General features: G+C 34.8%; 1 protein-coding gene across 2 annotated transcripts in view; it reads left to right on the top strand.

Moving 5' to 3' along the window:
* Positions 1-25,760, top strand: part of ROCK1 (Rho associated coiled-coil containing protein kinase 1) — an 83,989-nt gene that overhangs the window by 43,249 nt on the left and 14,980 nt on the right. For both annotated transcript variants that reach the window (XR_011677065.1, XM_071418102.1), the window contains exons 8-27: positions 165-303; positions 715-806; positions 988-1,147; positions 3,544-3,610; positions 7,041-7,129; positions 8,687-8,735; positions 9,318-9,453; positions 9,821-9,912; positions 10,028-10,274; positions 11,915-12,021; positions 13,071-13,221; positions 14,132-14,292; positions 15,161-15,345; positions 16,115-16,184; positions 17,604-17,698; positions 18,981-19,146; positions 20,722-20,815; positions 21,169-21,257; positions 21,589-21,777; positions 21,983-22,148. Coding sequence is in view for 1 of the 2 variants with exons in the window: in XM_071418102.1 (XP_071274203.1) it covers positions 165-303; positions 715-806; positions 988-1,147; positions 3,544-3,610; positions 7,041-7,129; positions 8,687-8,735; positions 9,318-9,453; positions 9,821-9,912; positions 10,028-10,274; positions 11,915-12,021; positions 13,071-13,221; positions 14,132-14,292; positions 15,161-15,345; positions 16,115-16,184; positions 17,604-17,698; positions 18,981-19,146; positions 20,722-20,815; positions 21,169-21,257; positions 21,589-21,777; positions 21,983-22,148 (2,544 nt within the window). In the remaining variant the exon portion in view is untranslated. The remainder of the gene's footprint in view (positions 1-164; positions 304-714; positions 807-987; positions 1,148-3,543; positions 3,611-7,040; positions 7,130-8,686; positions 8,736-9,317; positions 9,454-9,820; positions 9,913-10,027; positions 10,275-11,914; positions 12,022-13,070; positions 13,222-14,131; positions 14,293-15,160; positions 15,346-16,114; positions 16,185-17,603; positions 17,699-18,980; positions 19,147-20,721; positions 20,816-21,168; positions 21,258-21,588; positions 21,778-21,982; positions 22,149-25,760) is intronic.

The following is a 25,760-nucleotide window of genomic DNA, read 5'->3' as shown; positions in this document are numbered from 1 at the left end:
ATTTACAGAATATGTTTTAGAAAAATTCTGGCAGAGTTCTCAAACATTTGTCCTTGCCTCTTTTTCACTTGGTAGCATACATTGTTGTATATGTAATTCAGATATTGCAAATCAAGTCTACAATAATTTTGATCTGCTTTTTAATGTTTGTTCTGCTTTTTCAGGTGATACACCTTTTTATGCAGATTCTTTGGTTGGAACGTACAGTAAGATTATGAACCATAAGAACTCCCTTACTTTCCCTGATGACAGTGACATTTCTAAAGAGGCAAAAAACCTCATTTGTGCCTTTTTAACTGATAGGTAAGGTTTATGTTATAAAAATAAGCCTTCATTAAGAGTATTTCTTGTCATGTCAATAAAAAAAAGTATTTGTTTTGTGTGCATTTTTAAACTGCTCAGGAGAAGTGAAATTTTTAGAGCCTGGGCATGAGTGCAGTGTAACAGCTTGGCAATTGCCTGAGCTGTCCATGATGGTGGAAACAGAAACAGCAGAGCTTCTTATAGACAAAAGTTTAAACCAGGCTGTGTCTGAAATGTAGCTGCTCTGCTCATATAGAGATCTTCTTACAAAAACATTTGAGTTATATGTACATTTTACCGTAGCTTGAGAGGTATTTTATTGTCTCTGTTGTTAGGTTGTGCTTTAAGTGAGTCTTTCCTTCAGAATAATTTATGGAATCTCGTGTGTTTAACCAAAACACTCTTCAACAGGGAAGTGAGGCTAGGACGAAATGGTGTAGAAGAAATTAAACGGCACCTTTTCTTCAAAAATGATCAATGGGCTTGGGAAACACTCAGAGACAGTAAGTATAGTGCTTTTCTCAGAAATTATGGTCTGGCTTACCGATGCATCATGTTGGCCAAAGGACTGGTGTATTTTGTTTAAAGGAGTTTAAAGTTTTATTTACTCTGTACAAAGCAAAATGTTCTTAGTGACTTGAGTGATATACTGATTATTATCATACTATTTTGCATTTTTTCTAGCTGTAGCACCAGTTGTGCCTGACTTAAGTAGTGACATTGACACTAGTAATTTTGATGATCTGGAAGAAGACAAAGGAGAGGAAGAAACATTTCCCATACCAAAAGCATTTGTGGGCAACCAGCTTCCTTTTGTAGGATTTACGTACTACAGTAACCGTCGGTATGTGTGCAGAAAGCAAATTAATGCTGTATTCTTTGTTGGCACTGTTTCTGACTCTTACTAACCAATATCTAGGTTTAAATCTATTCAGATACTTACTAATCATTCAGAATACTAAAAATTGCACTCTTTTAATACTTTAACAATGATAAAGTACTGCTAGACATCATTACCTCAAAATATTCCATTGTGTTGTTGAGTGTCCTATTCTGCATTGAGAAGATGCTGCAGAAATGATGCTGCAGAAGCTAGGCAAGAAAATCCACTGTTGCCACTACCAGGCAGAGCTGCCTGCAGAGCACTGAATTGTGTGTAGAGTCATGAATCAAGGTTTGAAAGTCCATTTGTTTTACTGCATATTACTGTCCCTGAGCTGAATATGAAGTTTCCATACTTTCCATCAGTGTTTTAGTGTGTGGTAAATTAAACCCTGGCTTACTAGAAATATTTCCTACTTGCCTGCTTTCTGCATCATAATTTTTCTTTTTAAGTACACGTCCACTGACAGAGTGAGATCTTGATGCTGTACGGCTTTCATTATTGCTTAAAAGACTTCTAAATTACATCAGTTAAACTATATTAATTAATGCTTTCAACAGTCATTATTATTGTAGGCCCTATGGATAGCTACATCTACATTCAAAAATCTCAATAACTTTTTAATACTTGGAAAGCTGCTTTTAATTGTAGTGTCAGTCAGGCTTAAAATGGGCTAAAACTTCTAGTCAAAGTGTCAGAGAGAGACTGTTAGCTTTAATAGCATTTCTGGATAGGAAAATCTTGACGGAAATAAATCTGGTTTTCGTCCTTGTGTAGAAGAGGAAACACTTTTCCAAGCCTGTGGTGAAATTCTTTCCATCTCTGCAAAGAGTTGGATTTGTTGTTACTTTTTGCCATGGTAAGGTGTAGAAGGACTTGTAGGCTTTCCATACACTTTGGGTGAGTTCAGCAGTTCAAGAGTTTCACCTGTTGTTCTCACTTTAGTCTGTAACTTTGAAAAGTTTCCATTTTTGCCTTGCAGGAATATTTTGGAATATATTGTCAAGAAGTAGCGTATTAGCAGCATGTTAATAACAGAATTTCTTCCTTCCCTTTTGGGGGACAGTATCAGGAATTTGGAGAGCTAAGTGGCTGTGTTCTTGCTGTCATTGAAGAGTTCTGCTGCTCTCTGCTACTATCGTGACTTTGTAGGCTTACTAGAACTATGATACTGGCCTAGAACTGAATTTAGTCCTGTAATATTCTGCTGGTGTGATTGTCTTGAAAAATCTGAAATGACTATTCATGCTTGCTAAACCTGTAATCCTAACTTTTGTTTTCTTTTTGTACTGGAAATAGTTCAAACATTAAAACAAAAATAAGTCTGTATCTGGACATGTTAACACAGATTCTGGAATACCAGTTGAGAACACTTTGTAGCCCTATCTGGCTTGTGAGTTCTCTTCTAGATCTGATGGAGCTGGTGCTGTGCCTGTCTGAGTATCACATTCGTACTCTTCAACAACCCTGGTGTGTAAAATGGGGTGGCTTCTAGTACTCCAAACAGCAAGCTTGTTTCCATAGGAAACTTTCATTTCCACTTTGTCATTTGATTGTCTGAAAGCCAGATTGAGGTTTAATTTCACCATGGTTTGGAGATGCCTTTGATTTTACTCTCCTTCATCTTTTGGAGAAGTTTTTTTATATCTGGAAATGTCCACGTGATGCAAAAAGGCCTTGTCCATCTTTTTCAGTTCATGTGTTGGAGTGTTATTTCTCACGTAATCTGATGCACTTAATAGATGCTTTACGTCTCTTTAGATCAGTTAGCAGGCCAAGAATATCACATCAAATACCAAAGGAATTTGAAAACAGTAATTTGTATTTATTTACCTAACTCTGCAGATTCATCGCAACTAGAAATTTATGGTATTTTTGGAAAACATTTACATAAAATAAGAACACTGGCTTCAGGGCAAACTTTTTGTGTGTAGAACTCTTAGTAACTTTGTTGAAAGTTACACAATCTCTGCAGACTTTGCTTCATTACTGCTACTTGCTGCATAAGTGCCTGAGTAAATATTTATGGGATAGAAGCCAATGAGAGTGTTGTAACTAAGGAAAGCAAAGATTTTTTTAAATGGTTATTAAAAAAAAGAAAAGTGGTTGTATTGTATTTGGCAGAAATCCTTTTTTTCTGGAGGCCTTCTCTTGCAGCTTTGTACTTTAACCTTTCAATAAATTGAATTTTTCAATTAAATGTGCTTAAATCTGATTATGTTGCTATTTGATTATCCACATTTTGGAGCAATAAATCTAGGAGTTATATTTTAGGATGTCTCTGTTATCTTAATCTTTTTATAATAATCTTACTTTTAAACAACTCTTTAAATATAACTTTAGAAATGTTTTTGCAGGTATTTAGGTGTCCCTGCAGAAAATTCCAATGACAACAGAACAGGCTCCAGTGTGGACAAAAGTGTGGTATGTCTTCATCTTTATTGTATCCTAATAAAGAGTCTGCTGCATATATAAATATATACTGCATATATGCCATAAACTGTTTGAGTTAGAAATGTCTCAAATTATCTTAGTATTTGGGATCAATGAAATCAATGCATGAGTTTTAGCTCTTTAGTATGGCCTCCCTAATAAAGTTCATGGAAAAGCAGAATTTCACTTCTTAATATAACATTGGTTTTCTTGAATTGAATAAAATAGCCAAAACTTTTTGTGGAAAAGGATTCACAGTTTTTATCTTTAGAAATATCAAAGTACTTGTGCAGTGTTTCTAGAGTGCCTCATTGATCCTGGGTCGCTTTGTGGCAGCCATGGAGTCTGGACTTCCAGTGAACTCAGTGGAAGGTAGAAGACCCTGTACCAAGCATGGGCATTCTGCTCTTTCACAAGCCTTCTCCACAAGCTGTTGGGAGTTGGGGCACTGATGATCTGCATTTCTAGAGCAGTTCACCTAGCAAGAAATGCTCAGGAATGCTTTCAGTTACATATTCCCAAACATCTCAGCAGCCAGGTTTCCAGGAAGATATGCTAAGGTGTTTGAGACTTGGTTGAGTGCTTGGATTCTGTGTAAGTTCTGATATAAATCAAACTGTTCCCTGAAAATGGTTTGATATGTTACAAATTACATTATTTCCAGAAGAAAACATGGTCAAAAATTGATAATTAACTTTAAAATAAATCTTGGCTTTGACTATAATTTACTGTGTTAGTATTTTGTTCTGTTTTCTGTTGAGAGTAGAAAAGATACTGATCTGTGTTCCCTTTTCTCTTAAACTAGCAATGAAAAGGTTTAATGACACATGGCACTACCCAGAGAAAATTTGTACAGGGCAGGGGAACTGGTTATGTCCTTTACTGGGCAAGTGAATTTAATCAGTGAAATATCTTGATTTTTTAATGTATATTGATGTGCTTGATATACTTTCTTTTCTTTATAAGTGTTTGACTGTTGATACAGTAAAATTTTAAAACAAAGCCAGACTTTCCAGTATTTGAAAGTACTTAAAACTGTGTGCTGGCTTTTGGCTGACTTTGAAGAGAGTTACCGAGTGGACTTGGCATACTCATTGGAATACTACTCAGTGTGTAGTTGAAGAATCCTCAATAGTCCTGTCCATGTTGTCAGACATGTTCAAATGTATTGTGACTTTAGCAGTTTTGGGAGGTGAAGGTCTGGAAGAATTTGAGTGTTATAGGAAGGTTTAAATCGATTTTAAGTCTTTATTACAAGGTATGTTTCCCCCACAGTTCTTTCTCAGCTGTTTTTCTTTCATTACATGCTGCAATGAAAATGGTAATGTTGCCACATGGTTAGCAAATTAATTAGTTCTGGAAATATAACACAAGATGCTACCTGGTCTCTCTGCATTTTGATGTCTGTGTTTTGAATGTCTTTGGAGAAAGACATGAGTGTCACAAATTGCCAAGAAATTCATTGTTTTGCAAGTGTGTAAAACTTAACAGAATTAGGCCATGGTGTTGTACAAAAATAGAATTCTATATCCTTTTACTGAATATCAAACCTCTTTGAAGATCTGATTGCTTACTTTGGTTTAGTGCTGCCATAACCACCTGTAAACAGTTTAGATTTTAAGAAAAAGGAGATTAAGAGATTCTTTTGCACTCAATCTTAGGTTTTCTTCATTGCTCAGGGTACAGAACCAGACTCACTATGCTGAAGTGAGTAAGAAAAAAGAAAAAAAAATTACAGTTCTGGAGGGATTTTTCTTTACTTCTCTGTTGCCAACAGGCTTTTCTTCAGTCCTTTCCTCCCCTGCTTCCTACTCAAAATGGAAACCAAGAGCAAACTAAAGCTTAAAGGCGTGCTTTTATACTGAGTTAACTATAACTCAGGATTTTCTTGAGGTATTCTTTAGTCTATTGATAGCAGATTGTGCAGAGCTTTGCCCGGAAGCCTGTTGTCTCTACTGATATAATTAGACTGCTCAGCGAGCTCAGATGGGTCCCCTGGGGTCCAGCCTGATGTGAGAACATGCAGAGACACAGAGGCGCAGGAGGATGCGATAGCAGTCCGAGCGAGTCGGAGGCACTACAGAAATGCCTCAGTTGCCAGATGTCTTTGTAGACCTGGTTCTCATCTATCCCATTTAGTTCCTCTGTGCACCCTGTCTGGAAGGGCTATAACATGAGTAAAAGGAAATGGAAGAGCAATCACGTGGAACCTTTGTTATCCTCTGTTTTGGGGCATTTGCTGTGGTCCTTTCTTATTACAGTGAGAGTCTTTAAATAGTCTTGCTTCTTGCTTTATTTCTCAGTGGTTCATACCAAGGAGATAAATGTGTTGTGTACTGGTCTTTCCTTTGTCCTCAAAGTCTAGATTTAGAAGGCATCCCTTGTTTTTAACTACAAGCATTGTCTGATCCACATAGTGTTATGTTCTATGTCACACCAGTAATTTGTTTTCCAGAGCTGCTCTGTTAAGTGTTGAAATGTCTAATTTTTGAAGATTTTTGAGATTTTGGAGTTAAAATGGGAAACAACAAAGCAAAGCACCAGAAGCACTTGAAAATGTTGCTTTGAAGAGAGTCTAGATTAGGAATCTAGTGCTTCTCTATGCAGTTCCAAGAGCATTGAAGGAAATGTGTAAAAATTAAATAGGCTGAAATATTTACAATATCAGTGGATAGGTTTATAATGAATCAACCAACAGGAGGTTGGCTTGATGAGCTCCTTCATCACGTTAAATGAGGATTTTGATGTTGGAATGGGATTATTGTGCCTAGATTTCAATAGAAGGTGGTAGATATTTTGAGACTACATGAAAGGAATGAATTTCTGAGTTTATCCTGCTCGCAAACAGTACATGCTATGCACTAATGTGCCATATTAACACATGAAGTTTGTTACTATCTTTCAAACCTTGGTACAGTTCTAGCTGTAAAAATGACCTCTGACTAAAGAGATGGTGAGAGCACTTTCTCCCCATTGCCAGTAACTGACTGGCCTGGTTCTGCTTCCTGAACTTGTTGGGAGCTTGACTTGGAGATGCATTGCAAAATACACATGGTGGTTCATGCTAGAAGAAATTTTGAGACTTACTAAAGTGCTTTCTTACATTTTTGCAGTAATATCTTTAGCCAGGTACTGAAGATCTGTAAAACAAGGAGGATTTGATTTAGCTTAGCCCTGTGAACTTTGAAGATACCTAAAATTCCATGTGCATACAAATGAAAAAAAATGTCTTACTTTTTGTAATTAAATTGTGAGGGGGCAGGGAGAAAGGGACATGTATCACATTTTAATAAGGTAAAATGTCTTATTTTGGTAGAAGAAACTAAGCTGTGATACAATGTAAGCAGAACTGAATATTATGAAATACTTTTTAAAAATTTCTAAATTTAATGCATGTTCTTTCACAAATATATATTTAAAGCTGGAAAATATGCAGAAGATGATCTATGAGTTAGAAGAACAGCTACATAATGAAATGCAGTTGAAAGATGAAATGGAGCAAAAGTGCAGGTGAGTCTTTGAACTTCAATTATTTACATAATTTAAGTATGTCTAACACTTCAGTTCTGTGGTACTGCTTTGGAGATTACCAGGATAACACTAAGAATAGCGTTGTAGTTCTCCAAGGGAGTTCCAGGCACAGATCTAAGTCATTCTAAAATTTTCTTGAGTATGGTATAGAGAAATTTGTTTTTTCTTTGACAACCATGTAACACATGTTCTTTCTGAGCACTGTATTCAGATGTTTTATTGGACTAAGGTACGTGCTCACCGTGCTGATTTTTTTTGAAAATGTGAAATTCTGTATATATGGCACATACTGGATTATTAATATTAATTAGGTGTTTTCTAAATACAGGGTACTTGTTGGAAAACCACTTTTTTTTTTTCTATGGCTGACATATAGGAACAACAGTTTGCTTTCTGAAGTTTTGTTTCTACCATGCTGAAATAGCAGCTATGTGAGAATTGGCATTTTTCTTGCAGTCACATGAACAAACAGTTGAGATTCCCCCTTTTCTGATAATAAAGCCAGACATTTTTACTGAGAGTCATGCAAACTAAATTCCCCTTCAGTTAACTTCTCCTTTTGAAATCTTTTCCTGAAGAATTAAATAATCCCAGGAGGCAACATTAGGTATATGATGCAGGAAAAATTTAGACTTGTGAATTAGAACCATAGTGTGTAGCTGTACAAGCTCCTTAGGTGTAAACTGGTAACTGAAATGGTCTAGTGGGAATTTAGGATATGTGACTCTATTGCTTACTTAAACACAAGCTCACTGTTGGCAGGTTCTGATTGCTCTCCACAAGCAGAACATACATTCTTGAAGGATATTCAGTAGCTGTCTTCCTGCAGTACTACTGAAGCTGTCAGAGCACAACTGTGTCTTCTGGTTTGTCATTCCATTCACTGCAGAGTTAGTAGATAGGAGATATCCCTAACTATTGTAACTGCTTCTTCTTTTACCTGCCAGGCAGCCTTGTCTGGGTCCTCTTTGTTGGTTCTTTGAAGAGGGATGGCTGCCTGCAGGAATGCAATGGATGTGTCAATGCTATTCCCAGTTAAATGATGTTTTACTGTGTGTTTCACCACACTCTCTGTAGTTCAGTCTTCTAATACATTGATTCAACAGAGAGACTTTCAAATATTTCAAATAATATTATTCATGTACCTTTATCTGTAGTAGGGAGCTGTCTGCTGTGGAATTAATGAGCTGTTTTAGATATTTGAAGGTCATAACTAGAGGAAGTTTTAGCAGTTTACCAGGGTATTCTAATCTTCAGGATAGGCTGTCGTGTACATACACTGTTTTTTGCAGATTAAGGGATAAAATGTGGCACCTAAAGTTTCACATATTTAATTTGTAACACAGCTGATAAATACTTAGTGATATATTTTACAAATTATTTGCAATGGTTGATTGTCTTCCTCAACTTTAAATGTTCATTACAAAATAACATTAGTCAAAATATTAACATTCACTTTAGTAATAGTCACGAATCAGTTCACTAGAAAAACAGTATGTATAATTTATCTGTTAAATGATCTTGTTTTATTTTTAGATCTTCAAACATAAAGCTAGACAAGATAATGAAAGAACTGGATGAAGAGGTAATATTTTTCTCCCCTGAAGATGCCTTAATTGGGTAAAGGGTGGAGTTAGGAATAGTACTTTCATGATTCTAAGATATTTTTACTGTGACTAAAAAAAAATTGTTCTGTGTTCAAGTTTGAGACCTAATGATCATGTTTCAATACATAACATTGGGAGATTTCCTTAAATTTTTATTTGTAGTCATTTACAAAAACTTTTCTTTCTGTTAGTCATGCTGATTTATGTTTACTTTGATAAATATTTTACTTAGTCTTGCTTGCAAGTTTTCTGGATTTTATCAAAGTCAATTACTACAAAAATGAAGATGATTTTCTATTGAGTCCTTCTCTTGTCTCTTAATAATTTTAGTAGTTACTTTAGATATAATTGTACTAACAACAATTTTTCTCGTAATTGTATAAATTTGTCATGTAGAAGTTAAAAAAGCTGTCTTTTCTGAAAACCTTTCCAAGGAAGCCAGAAATTTATTCATTTGAAACAATCAGTTTCCATGTGTAATTAGTTGCAGAGATCATGCAACTGGTTTAGCAATCATTCCTTAAAATGTAAGTATAAAATACCAATTCTTTGAATTTTAGGGAAATCAAAGGAAGAACTTGGAAACAGCAGTGTCTCAGATTGAGAAAGAAAAGATGGTATTACAACATAAGATAAACGAGTACCAAAGAAAATTTGAACAAGAGAATGAAAAAAGACGTAATGTGGAAAATGAAGGTATGCAGTATTGTCCAAACGTTGACACAGGCTGTATATGATGTGTTTTGGGGAATAATTTAGTGTCATAGTGTCTTAAGTGCTGTGCAGCTTTAAGGTTTGAAAAGGGATCTTTTCAAATAATGAACACGGATTTTGAGTTAATTTTTTTTTGTTCTTATTTTCAAATTCTGTACTCTGCAGCACTGTGCTGTGTTGTTGGTCTGCAAGCACAAAATTTGACATAGAAATATATGTAAGAAGCAAAAAGTCGACAAAAGACCTATCAATGCAAAACAATATTTTGGAGCATGTTTGTGTAAAAAAACAAGAATAAAACCCTAGGTTTTTTATAGTATGCTGTATTAATGGTGCAATTTCTCTTTAGTGTCCACACTAAAAGATCAGATGGAAGACTTGAAAAAAATCAGCCAGCATTCACAAATTTCAAATGAGAAGATAACACAGTTACAAAAACAAGTATGTTGTTTGTGCTCCTTGCCCTAATTATTTCTTAGATTTAAGCATTCAAATGTAGCAAAACTGGCTCCATAATCTTTATATTTGAGAATCTTTGTCTGGTTTATTTTAACAGCTAGAAGAAGCAAATGATTTGCTGAGGACAGAATCTGACACAGCTGCAAGACTGAGAAAGGGCAACACAGAAATGAGCAAGTCATTAAGTCAGGTAGAATCACTGAATAGAGAACTGCAGGAAAGGTGCAGAGTTCTGGAAAGCACAAAACTGCAGGTGGAGAAAGATTATTACCAACTACAAGCAGCTTTGGAGTCAGAACGAAGAGACAGAAGTCATGGATCTGAAATGATTGGAGAACTACAGGGTAATTATTCTGAATTTATACCTTAACGAAAAAAGCTGTGATAAACCCTACTTAAGTGAAGTAGAGTTTGGTAATGGGAGGAAAGCCAACCTGCAAACAAAGTGTGACTAAACAATTTCTGAAGATCGGATCTGCCTTCCTGATCATATTGAGCAGCTCTTGGGAGAGAGAGAGAATATCAAAATCAAAGAGTATCAAACACTGATCGTGAGTCTGGGGCTGCACTGACTAAAATTCTGAGTCCAGTGGTGCAAAAATAGGAAGAGCTGATACAGTGCAACACTGTCTTACTGCCTTGTGCAGTAGCCAAATTGGTATATCCTGGACTTGCTCTTCTTTCATGTGTTGAGAAGGCTTTTTTTTTTTGTTAAATTGCATTTGTTTTCTTTTATGATGATTCTACATTACTTTTACAAGCACGGTTAAGAGCACAATAAGGGATGCAGTTGCCAAATCCTTTTTTTCAGGATGCTTGAAACTTCCTACTATTTCTATTGATTCTTCCAAACTAGAAACTATTCAGATGCATTAGTTCATGGCTGTGGCTGTGCTAATGGACCCTGACTCTTAACTTGCCATTTTGAACCATCTGTCTGCAGTATTCAGTTTCCATGAGGTCTTTTAGATGAGGACTCTCCTTTCCCTACTAAAAGGGAGTGTATAAGACAGAGACTTTTTACCAGGGTCTGTAGTGACAGGACAAGGGGCAATGGTTTTAAATTGAAGGAGAGTAGATTTACATTAGATATGGGAAGAAACTTTTTATAATAAGGGTGATGAGACCCTGGGGCAGGTTGCCCAGAGAAACTGTTGGTGCCTTGTCCCTGGAAGTGTTTCAGGGTAGGTTGGATGGGGCTTTGAGCAACAGGGTCTAGTGAGAGATGTCCCAGCATGTGACAGGGACACAGATGATTTTCAGAGGTCCCTTCAAAACCACATGATTCTACTTAGTATTTCATATAAACTCTTACACTACACAAGGGTAGATGCTTTGGGTTTGAGGAATAGTTCTTTTTCCCATAAGTCATAGCACTTAAAGTCATAGGATGGTTTTGGTTAGAAAAGACCTCTAAAATAATCATGGAGTCCAACTGTTAACCCAGAACTGCCAAATCCACTACTAAACCACATTCCTAAGTGCCACATTTACACATCTTTTGAACACTTTCAAGGGTGGTAATTTCACACCTTCCAATTGGAGCCTGTTTCAGTGCCTGACTTCCCCATTGTCCGAGTCACACTTAGGTGAATGTTGTGTTAGTACCCAAAAATCTGTTTGAAACTGACTTTCTGTGTAATGTGCCTTATCTACCCATTAATGAAGTTAGCATCACTTACAGGTGCTTGTTCCATAGCCTAGCAGAACTTGGGTTAATGAAAGAAATTCTGAATATTAGATAATGGAAGTGATGGAAGGCAGAAACCATTTTTGCTTGATTAGTTTTTGTGAATTGTTACTGATTATATGCATAAAGAGTGTCTCAATAGGTCAGTTTGCTCTACAATGTATGGCCTTTGCATGCCTGAGCAATTTGAAGTATTTGAAATATTTTATGGGCCCAGAAATCAATAGAAGTTGCAAAGACAATTGATCTAAATAACGTAACAAATATTGAGTGATATTTAATTTTTTGTGGCAGTTCGGATTACAGCTTTACAAGAAGAAGTAAAAAACATTAAAAACAATCTTGAAAAAGTGGAAGCAGAAAGAAAACAAGCACAGGATATGCTTAATCATTCAGAAAAGGTATGGTGAAATGATGTCGAGGCTGATGCTCTTTGTCAGCTTTTGACTATATTTTCAAATGTTATTGATGTTTCCAAGTCTTCAGGTGGTTCTTACTTGTAGCATTGTGCATGAAAATTGTGTTTGTCATTCATTATCACTGATTCAAGGATCCAATTCTACTGCCAGTAGCAAGGAATTTTTTTCTGCCTGCCTAACTATGACTGCAAAGACTTGCTTCTGAAAATCTATAAACTTTTTAAAAATCTGGTTTTGTTTGGTTTTTTTTTTTTTTTTTTTTTTTTTGGAGTGGGAGTGGGGGGTGTTTTCTCTTTTTTAATCTTTACGGGATTTTAATTTGACTGGATCGGTGCCAGGCAGGGCTTTTTAATCAACTCTGGTGCGGAATTTTTTTCTGTCCTTCCGTCCTTCCTTCTAAATGTTCCTCTAACATCTCTGATCCCTTCCATATGATGGAAACAGTAAGAGGAAATCCTGCACCTTTTCTCCAGACAGACTGCAGAGTTAACTCTGTCTGGTGAGATCAGGTAAAGACTTGCTGTGCTTTGTGGTCTGTGCGAATAAACCAGAGATAGAACAGCCTGTGAGGGAAGGGGACAAGCAATTCTAATTTGTTGTTATGTGAAGAAACCATTCAAAGGCCAGTGCTTGTCTCTCAAAGCACATCTCCAGTGCTTGTTTGGTGAATTACTGTTAATGCCTGGCAATCCTAGAATGAAATAACCCAAATCCATCCAGGTAACAATAATTCAGATTCCTCTGTGCTCTAGGATGTCTGTTTGTTAGTTGTATGTTTCCAGTTTAGGTGACTACCAATTATACAAATGGAGAAGTTTCCGTTTTCTTGCAAATTTGTAGACTACTGAAAAAAAGTTAGTGAAATTTTTTCCAGAGCACTGAGTACAGTTTTGGTCTGTTACTGTTCTTTGCTAAGCGTGGAAAATAACATTGATAATCTCTTGATAACAGAAATGTAATACTAAAGAAGGGAATAAGAATGTGATTCTTCAGGTATTACAGAAATCTGATCACTTTTTCTTTATCTTTAGGAAAAGAATAATTTAGAGATAGATTTGAACTACAAGCTGAAATCCTTACAAGACCGGTTAGAACAGGAAGTGAATGAGCACAAAGTGACAAAAGCGCGGTTAACTGACAAACACCAGTCCATAGAGGAGGCAAGATCAGTTGCAATGTGTGGTAAGTGTTTCCTGCAAGTTTCAGGTGAATACATAATAAAGCATGTTCTGATTATGATATTTCAATACACATTGTGTTACACTGTAGTACTCTTGCACCAGTGTTTGATCCTTTCTATAAAGAAAATGTGTATTAAAATCTTAAAACGTGAAAACTACATGTTTAAAATTATTTTCTCTAACATGCTATTTCATAAAAATTTATTGTTTCCTAATGTTTTACATATCTTACTTCAAAGCCTTCCATGGCTTCTAAAATGCTATTGAATCTTGAGCTTCTGTCTAATGCTAAACAGAATTGAAAGAATGCATTATCAAGAGAGATGTCTTAGGGCATTCATTCTTGTGTAACTGCATTAAAAATACCAGTGTTGTATTAGGCTTGTCTGAAGGGAAGTGAGAATTTTTTTTTATAGATGTATATCCATGAATCAAAGGTGTGTCTTGATTTTGTAATTGAACATGTCAGGTTTTCCTGTGAAGGTCATGAGTACCTAAATGTGGCTTTTAGAAGTAACAATAATGGTAGCATTTTTTCTTTTGCTATTCTCCATTCATGGAAATGAAACTTTGCCTTACGTCAAAATAATTACTTCAAGAATCTATGCTTTTTATTTCTTTCACTGTTTATCTTTCAGTTGTCATGATAATATTCCAGTGCTTTGAATGCAGAATGGAATTATTTTTATTTTTTAGTGTTCCTTGTAATAATGCCAGGATCTTTTTTCTTTCAAAAAAAAAAAAAGAAAAACAAACAGCAGAAAAGCTGAAAATCACATAGCAGAAAAGCTTATATAGCTGAACAAAAAGGTCTGAAAAATATTAGGATATTTATGACTGTTTTTACAAATGCATGCTTGCAGATGCTATGTAATAATTTTTGTTATTTTTATTTCCTTAATCTTTTTTAGAAATGGAAAAAAAGATAAGGGAAGAACGGGCAGCAAGAGAAAAGGCAGAAAATAGAATAGTTCAAGCTGAAAAACAGTGTTCCATGTTGGACTTTGACCTGAAGCAATCTCAGCAGAAACTGGAACATCTTCTTCAGCAAAAGGAGAGACTGGAAGATGAAGTAAGTAAAAGGTTCATCAGTAATAATTTTCTATATAAATAAGAAATTAGAGTTGAACTGAGAAATAGAAAATTAAATTCACTTATACTGAGCTCCTTATATAATACAACTCTCAGTAGAATTGAGGATAGTTGTTGGCCTAAGTAGGTTTAGGTAAGTTCTGCTTGTTTCATAACTCTAGCATGTCTTCCATATTTGAACTTCAATTCAATATAACACCTTTTTTTTTGTGTTTTCTCTTTTTCTAAAGAAAAAAATTTGCTTGTGAATTTGACTGTGCAGTCTGATTGATGTGGATGATTTACAGGTCTGAGTTTGTGTTGTCTAGTTTGCATTCTTTCCTTTTGTTCAAGGAAATGCAATTAGAATATTGAGTGTGAAAACTAGGTACTAAGAATAATAGCTTCATTCTTACTTTTTCTTTACAGGACAGTGGGAATGAATTTTATAACACCTTTCTTAGGGGTCACAACTCATGTAAATTAGTTTTTATGTACTTGATAAGCTGCATTTTTTTTCTAGGGTGAGAGATTTTTACGATCTGAAATCCATGTAGAGGTTTGCAGACAATTTAGGTTCCTTCACTTGTTGTCTTTCAGATAAGTTAAATTAGGGACTTTGAAATAACTAAAAATGGGAAAGCTTTATCATTCTGCAGCATCATAGCCATACGTTCTAAGGGCAGCAGCTTTGTGTGAGGTTATTACACTGAAGTGTTTGGAGATTCAGGAATACTTTGACATGTGTTACACAGTGTAGCATCTAGTCAGTGGTGTTTACTATAAAATAATCCATATGTGAAACCTCTTCAGCCACATGCAACTGGTTATTTAGCAAAGGCTCCTAAATGGAAATATTTCTCATTTAGGTAAGGAATCTGACACTTAAGCTAGAACAAGAGACGAATAAGCGAATAATGGCACAGAATGAATTAAAGGCACAAGCTTTTGAAGCTGATAACTTGAAGGGTTCTGAGAAGCAGCTGAAACAGGAAATCAATACCTTGTTGGAAGCAAAGAGATTACTGGAATTTGAGTTGGCTCAACTTGCAAAGTAAGTAAAAACGTGAAGTAAAATGGAAAAAATTGCTTAATTATACATGTACTATTTTGCCTGTTCCTGCTAGTGAATAAAGTTCTCTGGAGCATAGGCATTTTTTCCTAAACTGAAAGAGTATTTTTAGCTGCATGTTATGATTCCTATGTAGCTGCCTGTTATGATTTCTATATAGCCTTCAGTGTTGGAATATTTTTGTTATGAGCTACAATTCAGAACAGTTCTTGGCTCACTATTCTGTGTTAAGGCACACACACATATACATGATTGTGTGTGTATATATATATATATGTATATATATGTGTATGTATGCTTCTTTTATTTGAATTACTTTTTTATGGATTGACTCTGATGCTACTTACTAAATCATATGGGACTTTTAGTACATGGGAGTCAATAGTTCCCTTTCATTGCCTAATTCATTTTCTTAATGTTTCTTTATCTTAAAATGAAGACATTTTTCATTAATTAGACTTCTATCATATATTCTTTCAGCTGGCTTAATGTTTCTCCATTTAGAGTACTTCTGGGCTTCTAAATTACATACTGAAAGGGTATGTAATTTGTACTCTACAAGGATCATTGTTTTAGAATAAGAACTGTGTTAAATCAGAATTCTAAGATACAGCAAACTGTTGCTCTTTGTGAAGTCATATGTATGCAATTGGAAGATCATTGTAGAGTGCTGTTCTGGTTAGAAATTGTCTTTGTCTTTTGTTAGTAGCTGACTTTTTAAATGTTTTCCTTTTTTTTAATTTCTTCAAAGACAGTACAGAGGAAATGAAGGTCAGATGCGGGAGCTTCAGGATCAGCTTGAAGCTGAGCAGTATTTTTCGGTAAGACTTGTAAGGAATTGTGTGTAAGGAATTTTGATATAAAATCCTTTAACAGTGAATAGTTGAAACTGAAATTGTTTTAATTTAAGTAACAGCCTTGCATAAATCAGCAGTTCAGAAAATCCTGCTTGAAATACAAACGATGAACAAAATATTAGAGAACATTAGATGTTGTATCTAGAATGTTGTTTTCTTGTTTGTCCAAACTGACATTAGATTGAGTAACTCTTACCTGAATTTTTCATCAGAGTTGTTCTCATCCTGAGATTAGAAAGGAGATACTTTTCTGATACAATTGCAAACTTTATAGAGAGTTGAAAATCTCCAAATTTACTGGGAAATAGCTCATGCTATTCATCTACCATACATACATTTAAGAACCATAGACGCAGTAGCATTCTGCATGTATTCCTTATTCTAAAAAGCTACCTTCTCTGCACCTGAATTGCTGAAGGACCATACTGGGTACTCCAGGTAGCCAAAATGTGTATTTCATAGATGTAGTTTGATCTGTTTCGTCTCTGTGAAAAGAAGCAATAGGATAAAATTCTCTGTAACACCTGAACTTCAAATACATTTGTGAATATGGACAGACTCATTTCACTTTGGGAAATACTTTTAAATTTGGTTTTTCCTGGGAGAGGCAGTAAAAAATTTTGTTTACTAAACTGCATATGATTATCATTTCATTATCTGTTACAGGGGCTTTTTCTGTATTTCTCCATGACATACTGCTTATAAGAAGATGCAGAGCATTGTGTTTCTCAGTTTCTTCTTTTTTCACTAATTTGTAGTTTAAATAAGTCATTCATAATTCAGTCTGAATATTTACAAAAGTAGTTTACTGTAGAAGATCAGATTTTAACTTTCAGAATTACGGGTGATGGTAATAATAACAATATAGTAATAAAACCCAGAAGTAATTCACAGCAGTAAGTAATTTACATAAATCAGACCTCAGCTGAATCACTTACTAAGTCGGTAAAGAAAAAGCTTAAGATTCTAAGAGAAAAGGTACATGGACACAAAGAGAATGGAACAGGTGAAAGCACAGAATGATGTTAGGCTTGTTGGATGAACATTTTGAGACAAGTGATGCTTCAAGATGCAGTTTTGCCCTGTTGTGTCTGGGGGACCTGTTCTGCTGTGTCACAGTGCCTTCTGTCTCTTTTGCAGCACCTTTATTTGTGCAGCTATGTAGGAAAACACACTAGAAATTGAAAACTAATTTGGTCATATCAGTTCCCTACCCAACAGAAACAGTAAAGAAGCATCTGGGAGAGGAAGGAAGGAGGAAATTTTACTAATGACAGTATTGGCATGTGTCGGGGTTTGACAAATTCAAACTAAGGTAGTCTGAAAATGAGGAATTTCAGTATGGAATTTGAATAATGATTTTTTTTATGCTTTCTTTTACAGACACTTTACAAAACTCAGGTTAAGGAACTGAAAGAGGAAATTGATGAAAGGAATAAAGAAACACAAAGAAAAATGCAGGAATTGCAAAATGAAAAGTATGCCCATTATGTTTCTCACATACACCTAAATTTTTCCTTGTAATACTGTCTCACTCATGTATACTTTGAATCAGATCTAAGATGTTTTAATTCCTTTAGAAAAAGGCCTCGAAAGTGTTCCATAACACCTTGTAAGTGGCAAATACATAGGATGTTAACTATACTGACTCACAAAGCCAAATATGGTTATTCATATTTGCTTTGGATATTATCATGTCTGTAAGAAGAATAATGACTTCTCTGAAAATTTACTAAGATTTCAAAAATTTTGAAAAACATTCCATTTTTGGTTATCATCTCACCAGCTTTTAAAATTTGATTGTATTATCCTGATAATTACTTAATATATTTCTATAGTCAGTAAAATAATTTGAGAAAAAGGTAACCAAGTCTTTGAAATTTAGTATATTTCTGATTACAGCTAAAGTAGTTATTATTAACAACCATTAATTGTGATGTACTATTTTCTAAGCTATCAAATAAGAAAAAAAAAATTAAGCTTGTTTTTCCAGTTTCTTAATTTATTTTATGTTCTGAAGAAGGAGACTGTGGCCTTACGCATCAAGTACAGTTTCTTCTAAAGTCTGTGTCTCTTGTTCTGCTTGAGGATTGACATTGGAAAGCAGTCTGAAGGGCAGAGGTTATGTACAGTGTTCATTTTGTACAGCAGTTTGGTAGGCTAAGAAAGGGAGAAAGAAAAGATGTTGTGCTAATAAATATGGTGTAGGAGGAAAATATATTTGTCTCTGCAAGTTGTTCATGAGTGGTAACCAACATAAAGAAATGGGGAGGGAGGAGAAGGTAGGCAAGACTTCCCTTATTCTCCTTGTGGTTATTTATTTTCTTACTTCTTTTCATAGATGCTTTGTATTCTATTCCCTCTCTATTTTCTGCAATCTTATGTTCATCCTAAACGTTTCTCACTTGGATATAACTATGGCAATTATGATAATGGGCAAATGTGGATTAAGTATCTTTTGTTGGACCATTCTGTACATATAATTTAGTTTTATTTTCTGTTCCTCGAAGACAGGAGAATCCGTATTGGTGTTTCATGGATGATTGAAATGTTAATGAAAATCACAGTAAGCTTGCTGCTGTAGCTTGTGTGGACCATCAAAAGATACAAGTGTACAGAATGCAGTTTTGTAGCTCTTGCTTTTCTTAAGAAACTAAGATAATGACCATTAGCTGAGTGGTATAATTTGGGTTGGATAGTTTTCCTGAAGATTTGGAATGTTTTACATAGGGAAAGGAAATCTTAATGTCCTTTTTACAGAGAAACACTTGCTGCCCAGTTGGATTTAGCTGAAACCAAAGCTGAGTCGGAACGGTTGGCACGGGCGCTCGCTGAAGAACAGTATTATGAACTGAATCAGGAGAGTAAAAAAGCTGCATCAAGGCACAGACAAGAATTGACTGATAAGGACATCATCATAAGAAGGGTAAATTAACTGTTATACCTGTATACATCTCTTCTGGCTGGAAACCAAAATTCATGGTTTTAATTAATGAAGTCCTGTTGTGATTGTAAGTGATAACTAATTAAGTATCTTAAGTTTTGGGCTCACTTGGAACCTTTACATTTTGTCATGTCACAAAATTCACAATTTTGATGAATTCACATTCACATGATGTGAATGTGAATGAATGTGAATTCATCAAAACAAAATTCATTAATCTGAGGTGAAGCCAGAATGAAAGTCAAGTGAATGTCTATAATTCAGTTATTAAGCCTTTTGTATTTACTTCTTGTCATTGCCAAGTGTATTATTTAAATCTTGTAAATTTGTAGAGCTGTGTATTAGAGACTCTTATTGCAAAGTAACTTAGTCTTTAAACAAAAAGCCTCTTGAGAGTCTCAAGTTTCATAACCCAAACCCCAAAATGTAATTTTTGAAGACGCTTTATAGCATAGCTTTTGGATGTTAATATGAGCTTGATAAATGTCTTTTAACTGAAAAGTCTCAAACAGCAAGCCATATGTAGCATAGTTATTTTATCATTGTTTTTTCCCATTTAGCATCAGCTGTGCATGTATTCTTAAAAGTTCTGGGGGTGTAAAGTTCCAGATGTAACTGAGCTTGGCTCAGTTGCTCAAAGCTTTCTGTTAATGCTTCTGTGGATATTCCATCTCTGTGAAAAGATAGTGCAAATAGTGTTTATTTCATGAATTTGCTTTTTTAAACTTGAGATTTACAGAATACCATTATTTCTTAAGCAGCATTTAGAAGACTATGTCTGTGGCATCAAAGGAATACCCTCTTGCCAATATATTTTTGGTTTCAAGTTTCTGATAATTTTGTCTGACAGCTTCATACAGAATTATTTGTATAGGCTTCAAACAAAACCTTTATTTAGGAATACAATTATGTCTGGTTTTTCACATTTTTCACATGTTAAGTGATCCTGGCTGTGGCAGTGAAACATATTCAAAGTTGTTGAGGTTTTTCCTTTCCAACTTTTTTCTTTTTTTTTTTTTTTGCAAGCTTTGTACATATTTACCTATGTCTACTTTGTCTTAATCCAAATTCAGTTTTGTTTTTATCCTGATTTTCATGATTTATGCAGTAAATTGCATAAATATGCATATTTTCATGATTAGCAGTAAATGCCTTGTATCTACTCTAAATTTAATGCTGGAGTTATAGCATCTGTCAGCTACTTTTTTGTCTGGATTCACGGTATCAGGCCTCTACTCACTAGTTTTTCCAAAGTACAACACATTAAAATTGCCACATTCCATAACTGACAATCTAACTCTGCTTAAGTTGATTTTTGTTTCCATACAACAGTGTTGTCAGTTCTGCAGTGATAATTTTTTTATCTGGGACAGGTGTATTTTGAGCCTTCTGGTAAATCAAACCAGCACAAGAATAGTAGTGTTTTTTACAAGTTCACATAGGCAGAAGGTGTTCTAAGTTGTTATAGAATTAAGGGTATTTAAAATAATAGTATTATAGATAGTTTTAGAATTTATGTCAAATTCTTTATTCTAAAATGTGTTTCTTTTCATGTAGCTGGAAGAAACTAATAACACTTTAACCAAAGATGTTGATTTAATAACAAAGGAAAATACAGAAATCAGTGAAAAATTTAAGAAACAAGAGGAAGGTATGTCATATTTGGAGTTTTAATTTATCTGTTCTGAAGCATGCCTGAATCTGAAGCATATGTGAAGAAATGGGAAATGGAAGAAGACATTGCTATTTATCTTCCATATTATTTTGGGCTTGATGTTGGCTTTAGTATTTCAGCTTTGTACCTTTCTGATATATCCTTCTGGTCATTTTCTGTCATTGCAGTGGTGTTAAACTGGTAATTTTTGTCTTTGTAAATTGTATTTTGCTCAAAAAGGGAAGCAACAGGAAAACAGAATGGAAAAAAAAAGCACTTATAGAAGTAATTAAGTTTTAAAATAATTACCTTGTACTAAAATACCTCAAAATTGAATATTATTTTAACAGATTACAGAATGAAAAAAGAGGAGGAAATCAGTAATATTAGAATGCAATATGAGAAGAGCATAAGCACTGAAAGAACTCTGAAGACACAGGTACAACTTTGTATGCAATTTAATAGCAATTATTACTTTGCATTAACAGAAGTATTTCAGGTTTTTTGCCTTTGTGAACTAACTCTTAGTTCCTTTGAAATCAAGTTTATATTCACCATTATGTACAATGTGCATTGTTAAATTTACATTTGAAAGAACAAGTTTTGATGCTGTATACTTTTCAGTATTACTTCAGTTCTGAGTAAGGGCCATTTCTGTTGGTGAAGGGATTTTTTTTTTATCAGATCCTGCAACTAGAGGAACTGAGAAGTTTTTTATGAAACATGCTGTATATGTAATTTTTCTTACTGGTTCTCCTTTTTGTTAACAGGCTGTCAACAAACTGGCTGAGATAATGAATCGGAAAGATTTTAAAATAGACAGAAAGAAAGCTAACATGCAAGATTTGAGGAAGAAGGAGAAGGAAAACCGAAAGCTCCAATTAGAACTTAATCAAGAAAAAGAGAAATTCAATCAGATGGTTGTGAAATACCAGAAAGAGCTTAATGAAATGCAAGCGGTAAAATAATTTAATTTTTTAATCATACTGTGGAATATATATACATGCACATATATATATACATATATATGTGTGTATGTATAGATAGATATATATATATATATATATATATAGATGTAGATATAGATATGATTTTCTTTTCAAAATACTTGGCTGCCATGTTTTTGGTAACACAGTAACTATGTGTGTGTATATATAAATACAGCAACTAGCAGAAGAATCTACGTACAGGAATGAGCTCCAGATGCAGCTGGATAGTAAAGAGAGTGACATAGAACAACTACGAAGGAAAATCATGGACCTCCAGCAAGGAATGGATTCTACCAGTGTTGCCAGTCTTCCGACAGATGAAACAGATGGAAATCTTTCAGGTATGAGAAAAGCAGATTTGAACCACTTGGCTGTGTTGCATACACATAGTTCTGGAAGGTATTGTTTCAAACAATTACTTGTTATTGCTTCTTAAAGTCTTCTGGCTCTCTACTTCTGTATCACATCTCCACTTCCTTTCTTTCTTTGTTTCTTTTTTTCTGTTTTCATACCTAGGTTGCTTATATTTAAGACTTAATTTTTTCTCACATCACACTTCCCACTGTATGGCTTGGTATTAGCATTGTTTATATGCACTTTTGAGGAAGGAGTATCTTTACATCTCTTGTTTTTCAAATACAGTGATTACAATGTGCAGTATTTGGTGAATAGAAGATGGGGCCAACACTTCTACAACATCATGATTATATTTTATATCTTGAATGCAAAATTGTCTTGATCTTATCTCTTCTTATTCAGTCATGTAGCACCTCTGTGACAACTGGCAGTAATTGCTGTTGTGAAAAATAATTGGAGGAATTTCCATAATAAATTTATGGTTGTATGGTACTCTGATTTAGCAGATGAAAATAAGAACATGTAATAAGGCATAGCCAGCCATTTCCAAGTACCAGACACTGTACTTTGAGACCCACTTTCAGACTGGTTAGTTATTTACCTCTCCCCTTCCCCAGAGTTTGAAAAGTGGAATCAGTTAGTACTTCCACATGATCCACTTCTGTATCTCTCAATACAGGAAAAAAAATTTGTGCAATCAGGTGTGCTTGACAATTTCTGTACATCATAGCTAGGTGTATCTTTTTTCTATATGCTTAAGTAATTTTTAGAATTCATTGTGAAATTTTTAATATAATTTTGATAAGTCTGGATTTCATTCTAGAAAAATATTTTTAGACATACAAAACCAGAATAATATTTTGGGTATTTTATGACTTCAGTGGATGAGTAGTCAGATAAAAGTACATAGAATAATTTTAGATGTGTCTTTTCCTGTTAATGCACTTCATGCTGCTCAATTGCCACATTCTAGAGTTTTTCCAGGAGTCTTAGAGTGATTGAAATTTCAGGTAGGTTATCAATCTTAGTCCATGTTTTGATGTAGTTACTCCTTTCTGTGTCTATTTATGTTTCCTATCTTCCCCTAGTTATTTTTAGATTTTTATTTTTAGTTAATACTGTAATGAGTTTCATTTTAGAATAGATTTTTGTTCAGATAACAGTATAGTCTTTTCTCCACAACTTCCATTTTGTTCAAGAAGCCTTTGCATTCTGGAGTTTGATCTTGTAAATTGTCATCTTGTAAAGATTTTGTCTTTTGACAACATCTTCAAGGCAAACTCCCATTGGAAATTCTTCAAATTTTTAGATTGGTTAAGGAACATTTTTTTCTTAGCTGTCACCTGCTAGGAATTCCTTCTGGTATTTCTGAAGTATCAGTACTTCTCAGGAATTTTTCTCATAGATTCTCATTTTCAGTGTATTCCATTTAACAGGCATAAAAAGGAAATCAGAGGCATTTTGCTTATTGAAGTGGATTTTTTTTCTCCCCTCAAATTATGAATTGGAATCAAGCCTTATTGTTTTTAAGTGTCTTGTAATTGAAGAAGATTGTAGCTCATAATTTTAGTAGAAAATTTCTGAACTCTCTTCAGTTGAGAGCGTTAGGGTTTTTTCCTACAGCAAAACAGACCACATTTATTCTACTCAAAAGAGTAGTTTTGAACTTCCTCACTTCCCTTCTCAGCCATTTTCATTTGATGGCTGTTGTGTATTACATGGAAAACATAAATGCTTCCATCTGGTCGTAGATACCTTCCCTATTTTTTTTTTAAGGGCAGTAGTGTGTCAGTATGAACCCATTGTGTTCCAGATCTTGGATGGACTGTAGGAAAAAGCTCTTTCTTTGTCTGCCTCAATAAGGAAGGTTATTTTCTGTTTTACCTCTGGAGATGTGTGCAGTCAGGCTTTTGGCTGCATAATCTATTGCTTCCATTTTGGGGCAGAAATTTCAGTCTGTACAAGATCTTTTCAAGTCAGCTGGTAATTCCCATTGTTAATTAGAACATGACAGTTCTGGTGTTCTTGGATGAGGTGTCTACTTGTTAGCCCTCAACTATTTCTTTTTTGCTAGCTTTTCAATTCTCTTCTCTTTTTCGCCCTTTTTTCTACATGTGCCTCTGATTTTTACTACAGTTGTCCTGCTGGTTTGATACAGGTAGGACCTCTAATACATATTATTAGGACTTATCTAGATTTAGATCATGTCCCTACATGCTGCTTTGGTTTTGGTTTTGGTTTTTTTGACTGAGTTTCTGGGTTGATCAGGATCTGAATAAGAAGCAGTTTGGTAATTAAAGGAGATTAAGTGACATTAGTGTAGTCAAATTTCACACACTTGTTAAAGAGCTAAGCAGAGGGTGAAAAAGGAGTGCAGTAGCATTATAAAGATAACAAAGAACCCAGCCAGACTTCAGAATAGAAATAGCCCGTGCCACAGAAAGAGGAAATTATCCAGCACATAGGTTTTTTCCTGCCAACCAGGTAATTAGTGTACAAACCAGAAGGTGACATATTACAGCAGCTCATTTGCTACAGTTTTGTTGCATGATGTTGATTGTCTTCAACTGTGTGCCAAGTTCCCATCACTCCCACAGCTGAAACATGGCCATTCCTTCAGAGCACCTTGAATAGCATCTTGTTTTCAAGGGTTGGATGTGATGAGTGGTCAATAGCTGGTGCACCAGTTCTAAAGGCAAAGACTCTATTAAAAATTTTTTTAGCAAATAAATGATTGAATTTTACAATAAGTAATTATAGTATGATTTATTCATTTCCCTGTCAAAATAAAAACATCACCAGGGAAAAAAATAAAGATACAAAATAATAGAAGTACATATAAAAGAATGATTCCATGGTCATGATTCTGGCAATGGGCAGTTTTTGGTTTAACTGAGAAAAATTTTTATGCTTATAAAATTTTAAGGAAAAAAAAATCTCTATTTAGAAATAGACACAGAGAAATCACATGGTAACACACTTTACAGCTGCATTTCTCTTGGAGCTGTTTTCTGTCTGCCATTGGCTTAAATATTCCCTCCAATTTTGGTAGCTGCTAGGACAACTTATACTCTCCCAAGGTGGGGATTGGCCCCTTTACAAAATCCAGGCTATTCTCAGGCTCTTGCTCACTTACATGGGAAAGATTATGTGGATGAAATTTTTTCCTTGTATTCAATTCTAGGCATGTTTTGCAACTCTCACTCCTGATTATTGATTCAGATAGCAGCTCATATCTCAGTTGGTGTCCCCAGTGTTAACAGAGTCCTTGCTGAAACAACTGAGATATTTGCTTTTAAATTATGCCTTTGGAATGATTCTTCCTCCTGGCTGGACTTTGGGAGTCTTTATACTTGCATGATTGTAAACAGAATTCTTTTTTGCCAAGACGGAACACAATCAGGAACGGAACATGAGGGTTTTTCTCCTAATTGTTACAGGGCACTTAACCTGTTGTGAATTGCTCCTTTTCATCTGATTGGCAAGATCATTTAAGCAATTGAGCTGCCCTACAGGTTTAGCTGCAGCACATAATATTTTACAGCATATGTTTTCATGTTTTGCACAAAGATAGGATGGAATAATAAATGTGTGGG

The sequence above is a fragment of the Agelaius tricolor genome, unplaced genomic scaffold, assembly GCF_023055355.1.
Source record: "Agelaius tricolor isolate 1412-34295 unplaced genomic scaffold, bAgeTri1.0.p SCAF_2, whole genome shotgun sequence".
Lineage (NCBI taxonomy): Eukaryota > Metazoa > Chordata > Aves > Passeriformes > Icteridae > Agelaius > Agelaius tricolor.
This window is presented reverse-complemented; position numbering and strand designations above follow the sequence as displayed.